Source organism: Salvelinus fontinalis, chromosome 42 (assembly GCF_029448725.1).
Source record: "Salvelinus fontinalis isolate EN_2023a chromosome 42, ASM2944872v1, whole genome shotgun sequence".
Lineage (NCBI taxonomy): Eukaryota > Metazoa > Chordata > Actinopteri > Salmoniformes > Salmonidae > Salvelinus > Salvelinus fontinalis.
Genome location: NC_074706.1, coordinates 12,181,115 through 12,189,771, shown reverse-complemented (window position 1 = coordinate 12,189,771; position 8,657 = coordinate 12,181,115). Strand labels below are relative to the sequence as shown.

At 40.2% G+C, this 8,657-nt stretch overlaps 1 protein-coding gene across 1 annotated transcript; it reads right to left on the bottom strand.

Annotated features, from left to right (window-relative positions):
- Positions 1-743: 743 nt before the first annotated feature.
- Positions 744-2,915, bottom strand: LOC129841505 (hairy and enhancer of split-related protein helt-like). Its single transcript, XM_055909798.1, has 4 exons — positions 2,595-2,915; positions 1,955-2,059; positions 1,600-1,696; positions 744-1,353 (listed from the first exon to the last, which is right to left on the bottom strand). The coding sequence occupies exons 1-4, from the start codon at positions 2,619-2,621 to the stop codon at positions 869-871; spliced, it is 714 nt and encodes a 237-aa protein (XP_055765773.1). The 5' UTR covers positions 2,622-2,915; the 3' UTR covers positions 744-868.
- Positions 2,916-8,657: the final 5,742 nt, after the last annotated feature.

Sequence of the window (8,657 nt, the reverse complement as noted above, 5' to 3'; positions counted from 1 at the left end):
TAACTGTCAACCTCAACATATATTCATATTTGTGTAAACAAGAGTCCATCCTTCACAGAAGAAGGGAAGTCCCAGTTTAGTGAGTTAGTTTAGTGCTTATTTAATTGTAAGTGTCCTAAGGTCCTATCGACACATACTAGCCTAGAGGGTAAAGATAGGTGTGGACCACGGTTTCTTGTCAACTAGCATCTTACTGGCTATAATCCGTTTCCACTAACATTGTTATATACTCCAAAAATGCTAAGATATCCTAGAACTTGCTAAATAACCAGTTAAAGGACGTTATATAATTTCTTAATTCCATTATTTGACTTTTAGATTTGTGTGTATTGTTGTGAATTTTTAGATACTACTGCACTGTTGCCGCTAGAAAGACAAGCATTTCGTTACACCCGAAATAACATCTGCTAAATATGTGTATTTGACCATTAAAATGTGATTTGATTTGATTAAAAACGGTTTGTATGAAAGGACAACACCCTTGGTTAGTTGAAAATAAGCGTAAAAAAAGTTAACTAGCCTATCCCTTTAAGAAATACAAATATATATTTTTGTAGAAATGGCCTGAGTGGTTGTACTGTAACAGGCTAACTCTTCTGCAATAAATGATTTAGAAGAATGAACAATTAGGCCTATTCATAATCAATAGACCAACGCTATTATACCACCAGATTTTTAGGGAGGTTTCCACCAATTGATGATCAACCTATATTATAACACCACAAGAAAACCCAAAACTGTGGGAAATAAACATTTACTTTTATTAAAATAAAATGTATTGTACACTATACAATATCCACAATTTTTAACTATTTATTATGAACACATATATAAATAAAGACAACACAAAATGGTAGCCGGATTCTATTTACAACGCGTGTTGCGTACTGTGAAAACTGAACGCATTCGCGTGCGGGTGGCCGTTGAAGAAGTTGAAGTAGTGATGGTCAAGTCCTTGCACTGGTGACAAGTAGCCACCGTGGTGCTGTTGCGTCGGGGCGGAAAGCGGCACAGTTGGGTACGACATGGTTGGGCTGCGTGCCGTGCTGTGCCAAGAGAAATGTCCGGGTGGACTCTGCTGAAACACGGAGTCGCTGGGGCTGTGGCTCTGGTGTGACTCCGGGGAGGAGTGCAACTGGCACAGATAATCTGCCTGGTCTGGCAACGCGCCCAGGGAGCCGAACACCGGCTCGGTGACGACTCGGGACTTGGACTGAAGAAAGGCCAGGATCCTTGCGTACTTGATGTCTTTGGTCTCAACCCTCTCCTCCGTGGTCAGGTAGTGCACCAGGTTCTTCATGCACTCGTGGTAGCCGTAGTGGAAGTAGTTGGCGAACTCCCCCAGTAGCTCACCTAAAAGGAATCCGAAGAAGGGGACGATCAGAAAACACACCGAAACTCCGCTATTATTTAGGCTTTTACATTCAAATGTGAGGATATGTTTACGATACAGACTACAGCGATGATGATTGATATCACCGAGATAAATATGTAAACCAGACAGCCGGAATGGAGTAAAAGAAGGTGGGACGGGATAGGGATGCGCTCTGGGTGAGAGCCCCGGGTCCCGTGCGCATTGGAGCCGACAGGAATACGCACCCTTTTCTCTGCCCCTGGGGAAGTCTGCGGAGTGGAGCGCTCGTAGATACTGAACTGTCATCTCCAGAATCTCGGCCTTCTCCAGCTTTCCAGAGTTCTACCATCAGAAAAAAAAGTTATTAGAAAAATAATATTAAGTCGTTTAAATACACTAAATCAAACAGATGAGCCTACAGACGACGGCAGATATTATGTAGGCTACGCTATTTGTCACGCATAGCAAGGATTTAATGAAATGAGTAGGCTAAATAATAAATATATTTAGCCAATATAAAACTTTGAATAAGATGATTTAGGCTATCCTTTATGAATTGTGAACAAGATTATTTAATTTGACAACTGTACTGTAGGCTACCTGTTTCGCGCGCGCCATTGGCACAGTTTTCCCCAGTTCGTTTAGGCAGCGGTTGATGCGGTCCCGTCTTCTTTTTTCTATCACTTTATGGGAGATGGGAGTTCTCTGTTGAAAAATAACAACGCAAATGATTAGACAAACAAACATAATCAACCGTAGGACAGGTCTAAAGTGTATAGCTCTGGAAACCTAGAATAAAAATCTGATTGAAACTATAATGAAGACGAAACTACTTGGAAACCAAACGGCAAAGAGACGCATAAGCCTTGCCTAGCCACCTTGATGCGCAATAGCGCTTGCGAGTACCACATGGACCAAGGCAGGTGCCAAGGCTCAAACACAACCATGGGGTATGTCACACATGGGCTTCAAACCGTAAATTATACTATTTTAGTGATAACTTAAGCCACTTTTCTTCTTTAAATTAATTATTTACATTTTAGTCGTTTTTGCAAACTCAAATGTGTACTATATTGGTTCCGATCGATTTCCATGGACCCAAATTTCGCGTTTGACTACACATAGCCATAATAACATTATGACTACCAAAGTAAATTATTGTAATATTAAAATAACGACAAGAAAAGGCCACGGTTTCCGAGTAGGTTTCCATCCCAAAAAGCAGAAGGGGAGCGCCTACCTTGCGATCCTTCATCTTGGATGCCATCCTTTGGCAAAGTGCTGATAAAGTTCTAATTCAAAATATGAATGCCAGGAGGCAGTTTGGATGTGTGTTCCTTAGCTTGTAGACTAGGTAGACTGAGAGGTGAGCTGAGAAGCTGCCCCTTATAAAGCGATCATCCGAGGGACTCCCGCATTCATGGTCTAAATTATTCCATAGGATTAAAGAGCAAGCTTCTGGTAAATGTGAGCATTTAGGATCAGTTAAAAACAAAACAAATAAAACGTCTGAAGCCATCGGCTAGCAGGGGGAAAGACTTGCTTTGTTCATCCACGTGGCTGTTCAAAAGACATGCACGTGATTATTTTTATAATATTATTTGCATAGTAACAACTCAGGCGGGAAATGTGAACTGAGCGTTGGGTTCGCCTGATCCGACAGGGCGCAGTGCGCGCACTGACAACAAAGCCGCCGAAAAAAGACCCCTCTTTCTTCCAACTCGCGTTTCTCACACGATCGCCTGTTTACAAATCCCAGCAAGCGAACTTAACTTCCATCCAAGCCCTGTCTGAGTTTTAAGACCTGTCCAGTGCCATTAGAGTAATTAAGTAAGCCTTTAATAGGCTGTTCCGCCAAGTTCAAGGGAGAACTTTTGGAGACGGAGTCCCCCGTTTGTTCGCCGCGTTTCTCACACGACTTGATGACACTTCCATCTATTATGAGAGATGGCAAGCTTTTTGTTTACATTCTTTATTTCGTGGGAGTCCTAGGCAGGTGTGTGATGGGTCTGGCACACGAGCGTCGCCTGCGTACCGGCCGGCGTCTCCAGCAGCCTTTGGCACTCAAGGGTTACCCACCACCGAGGACTCTTTGGAGAGGCTCAATTTGTATCCTATTATCCTATAAGAAAATGTCTATTGAGTCGAGTGAATAGTTTCATTGGCCTACATTTTAATAATGCTGTGAAAGAAAAGGGAGAAATAAAGAAGAATGCAGCTGGTGTGAACGTGCATTATCCCCGTCACCTGCGTCGGGGGTAGCCTAGAGACCCCTATTCATTTGCCTAATTTCGGTCAACTTAACAAACTTTGGGAGAAATTATTCTGGTATTGTTGTGAAGGGTGAAGCTTTCTGATCGAATTAACAGCATGTTTTGATCCGGTAAACGTCATTAGAAAGAAAGAAACAATCGCGTTTAAAGGGGCCTGGGTAATGCGCCAAGTGGAGACGCCAAAGCGCAAACTTCACAAAGGGACCTAGTAAATACCACAGGGGACTTTTGTACCCTCACATTGCTCAAGTTTTCTCCAACAAAGGGCATTATTTTATACTTGAATACATTTCGTACAACAATTGTCTATTTTCTTCAAACATATTTTCACAGCAAGTTTTAACAACAGGTTTATTGTGTACGCTCCGTCTCACAGATTCAGCCTTGGGTCTCATGCGCCAAAACCGTTTGCTCGTCTGCATTTTTTCATCGGGACGTTTTAATCTTGAAAGTTTCGCCGTGTTTCATATAATTGATCCTGTGTGCAACTTTGGAGAGAAAAAAATTAATAAAAGAAATGGAGCTTAAATAAAATATAAAGGATCCCAGGACTTCTAAAGCGTTGGAGACGGGAGCACCACTAGAGAAAGGCGCCGGTGAACAGGACTGGGGCATTAAATCCCATTACTTTAATTGTGGATTTTTTTTAACACGTCTTTATACATGTGGTATTTGAAAAAAAGAACAACAACGTTGTTTGTTTTATGAAGTTTTATAGTGTGACTATTTTCTGTCGAAAGTCCAAAACGAGACTTTAGGAACTATAAACGGTGGTTAAAGACGATGCGTCATAGTTTTCTTACCGATCCTTGACATGTTTATTTACTGCATTTTATTATTCAAACTTTAAATGACATGTTTTCTAATCACTGTGGTAAAAATCGAGTTATGAGTTTGCTAAATGTATTGTTATTGTCATTTATACGATTTACATAGATGTAAAACAGTCATTGTGGATGTTTGGGCACTAGGACTGCGTCTCCATGCGGTATACTCCATATACCCTAATGCTCCATACTATACAGATTTTAAATGCTCAGATCACGTGGGATGTTTAAAATAATGATACATATGTTTTCATATGGCGTTATTTGTTCAGTATTCTAAACACAATAAAACAACTATCATATTCAGTCATATGACGTATGAAGCCTAATCATTTATAAATACCATAAAAGACAACAAATTAAGGCGAGCTCAGATTAGATATTAAGTTCTGCATTAAACAAAAATAATACGTGCATAAGAGCAGATCAAGTCCATGACAAAAAAAGATAGCAGTATAATGATAAAAAAAACTCTAATATTTATGTATTTTGCAATAAATAAAATAAAATGTGAGCACCAAATGCCTTATATATGTCGTGTAAAATCAACCTGGTCTCAGAGCATTTCATATTATTCTGTTTGTAAATCAGAGGCACTCCCTTTAGCATGATATGTTACGTTTTGTATGGTATGTATCAATTTTTGGATGTTCATTACCCAGTTCGTATGATATGTTACGAATTACAATTCATATTATATGTTACAAATTTGTAAAATGTACAATATGTTAAGAATTTGCAAAACTTACAATATGTTACAAATTTGCAAAACATATGATATGTTACAAATTCTAGGTGGCTAGGTGGCTAACATTAGCTTGCTTGCTAATGTTAGCTAGGGGTTAGGGTTAAGGTTAGTGCTAAGTTTAGGAGTTAGGTTAAAGGGTTAGGGGAAGGGTTAGCTGAAAGGGTTAAGGTTAGGGGAAGGGATATCTAACATGATAAGCCGTTTCAAATAACTAAAAAGTAATAAGTAGTCGAAAAGTTGCTAACATGTTAAAGTTGTCCGTGATTAGATTCGAACTCGTAACCTTTGAGATGCTAGATGTTCACATTACATGCTCACCCATCCACCCTGACTAACCATCATACTAATTTGAGTGTCCTTGATTTACATTTACTATGTTACGTCTAGTCTATGAGACCAGGCTGGTAAAATAGGCCAACAGATTATTATCTGAGGAGCAACATAATACCACCAACAGCAAACACATAGTATTTCTTAACAAAAATGTTTTATGAACAGTTATACATTAGGAGTTGAATATCATCATACAATTCCAGTGTTCACATTAAGGGTTAGGGTTAGTTCGTAAATTCACTGGAGTGTCAGAGTGCGCTCTGTTCCATGACTCACCTGTGTTCAATAATAGTATTCAACATGATTTTTGAATGACTACCTCATCTCTGTACCCCACACATACAATTATCTTTAAGGTCCCGTCAAAGCAGTGAATTTCAAACAGATTCATCCACAAGGACCAGGGAGGTGTTCCAATGTGTCACAAAGAAGGGCACCTATTGGTAAATGGGTAAAAAAAATATATATATATTTATTAAATATCCCTTTAAGCATGGTAAAGTTAATAATTCGACTTTGGATGGTGTATCAATACACCCAGTCACTACAGGCGTCCTTCCTAACTCAGTTGCCTGGAGGGAAGAAAACCGCTCAGGGATTTCCTTCCTCTCCGGCAAACAGTTACAGAGTTTAATGGCTGTGATAGGCGATAACTGAGGATGGCTCAACAACATTGTAGTTACTCCACAATACTAACATAAATGAAAGAGTAAAAAGAAGGAAGACTGTTCGTAATACAAAAATTCCAAAACATGCATCCTGTTTGCAAAAAGGCACTAAAGTAATACTTCAAAAAATGTGGCAAAGCAGTTTTTTTCTTCTTCTGAATACAAAGTGTTATGTATTGGGCAAATCCAATGCAACACATTGCTGATTATCACGTTCCATATTCTCAAGCATAGTGGTGACTGCGTCATGTTACCCTTGTAATCGTTACAGACTGGGGAGTTTTTCAGAATAAAAAAGAAATTGATTGGCTTTAACCACAGGCAAATCCTAGAGGAAAACTTGGTTCAGTCTTCTTTCCACCAGACACTGGGAGATTAATTCACCTTTCAGCAGGACAATAACCTTAAACACAAGGTCAAATACACACTGAAGTTTCTTACTAAGAAGACAGTGAATATTCCTAAGTGGCAGAGTTACAGTTTTGACTTAAATCTGCTTGAAAATCTATGGCAAGACCTGAAAATGGTTGTCTAGCAATGATCAACAACCAATTTGACAGAGCATGAAGTATTTTGAAAGGAATAATGGGCAAATGTTGCACAATCCAGTTGTGAATAGTGCTTAAAGACTTACCCAGAAAGACTCACACGTGTAATCGCTGCCAAAGGTGATTCTAACATGTATTGACTCATGGCTTTGAATACTTATCTAATGAAGATAAGTGTTTTATTTTTCATAAACGTTTAAGGCACTGTATTTGAATCCCCCTGCATTACTTTAGAATTGAATATTCTCATGTATTCTCATGCAAAATGAGAATCAACCAATGTTTCTCACTAACTACAATTTAACATACTCATCAAACGAATGTACTAAACCATCCACATTTTTGTTTTTATTTATTACAATAATATTATACTTATATAGGTTAAAAACCTAATTCTAAGAACTGCATAGGTCTATTTAATTGTTTTAACTAGGCAAGTCAGTTAAGAACAAATTCTTATTTAAAATGACAGCCTAGGAACAGTGGGTTAACTGCCGTATTCAGGGACAAAACGGCAGATTTTTACCTTGTCAGCTCAGGGATTCGATATAGCAATCTTTCGATTACTGGCCCAACGCTCTAACCACTAAGCTACCTGCCACCCCAATATGAGGTAGTCGATGTGTTATCAACCTATTTCCGAAATGTTTTGTTGTAGGTATAAGAATTATTATTACAAAAATAAATTACAGCTCTTATGGTAATGATGTGTTAGACACTGGACGCTGCATTGTCATGCGCTGCGCAGTGACCCGCAATGACCTATCGTGAGTCCCCGACACCAATCCTTCAGCTTCTCGCGCCACCCCGAGTCTGATCTGCCTCAGTTCACACTCTCACCATTGTGTGTGAAAATCACATAAATAAGGAATACAAGCAAAAATAATACACGGTGAAAATAATAATGGATGAATGCAAATCATCAATGATATCATATTACAGTTTGTTTTCAATCACTTTGGCACATTTTTTAGATGTATGTGGTACTATATTTAAAAACTCTAAGTACAAAACTCTAAACTGATAACAGTTGTAATGCCACCTATCATATGTTCAGAACCTTTGATTGCGCATTCATTGCGGTTTTCACACAGTTTTCTCCCCTGAGTCATTCATGCAAAATCAAGGTTTTCTGTGAAATACATTACATTTACATTACATTTAAGTCATTTAGCAGACGCTCTTATCCAGAGCGACTTACAAATTGGTGCATTCACCTTATGATATCCAGTGGAACAACCACTTTACAATAGTGCATCTAACTCTTTTAAGGGGGGGGGGGGGGGGGGGGGGGTTAGAAGGATTACTTTATCCTATCCTAGGTATTCCTTAAAGAGGTGGAGTTTCAGGTGTCTCCGGAAGGTGGTGATTGACTCCGCTGACCTGGCGTCGTGAGGGAGTTTGTTCCACCATTGGGGTGCCAGAGCAGCGAACAGTTTTGACTGGTCTGAGCGGGAACTGTACTTCCTCAGAGGTAGGGAGGCGAGCAGGCCAGAGGTGGATGAACGCAGTGCCCTTGTTTGGGTGTAGGGCCTGATCAGAGCCTGAAGGTACGGAGGTGCAGTTCCCCTCACAGCTCCGTAGGCAAGCACCATGGTCTTGTAGCGGATGCGAGCTTCAACTGGAAGCCAGTGGAGAGAGCGGAGGAGCGGGGTGACGTGAGAGAACTTGGGAAGGTTGAACACCAGACGGCCTGCGGCGTTCTGGATGAGTTGTAGGGGTTTAATGGCACAGGCAGGGAGCCCAGCCAACAGCGAGTTGCAGTAATCCAGACGGGAGATGACAAGTGCCTGGATTAGGACCTGCGCCGCTTCCTGCGTGAGGGAGGGTCGTACTCTGCGAATGTTGTAGAGCATGAACCTACAGGAACGGGTCACCGCCTTGATGTTAGTTGAGAACGACAGGG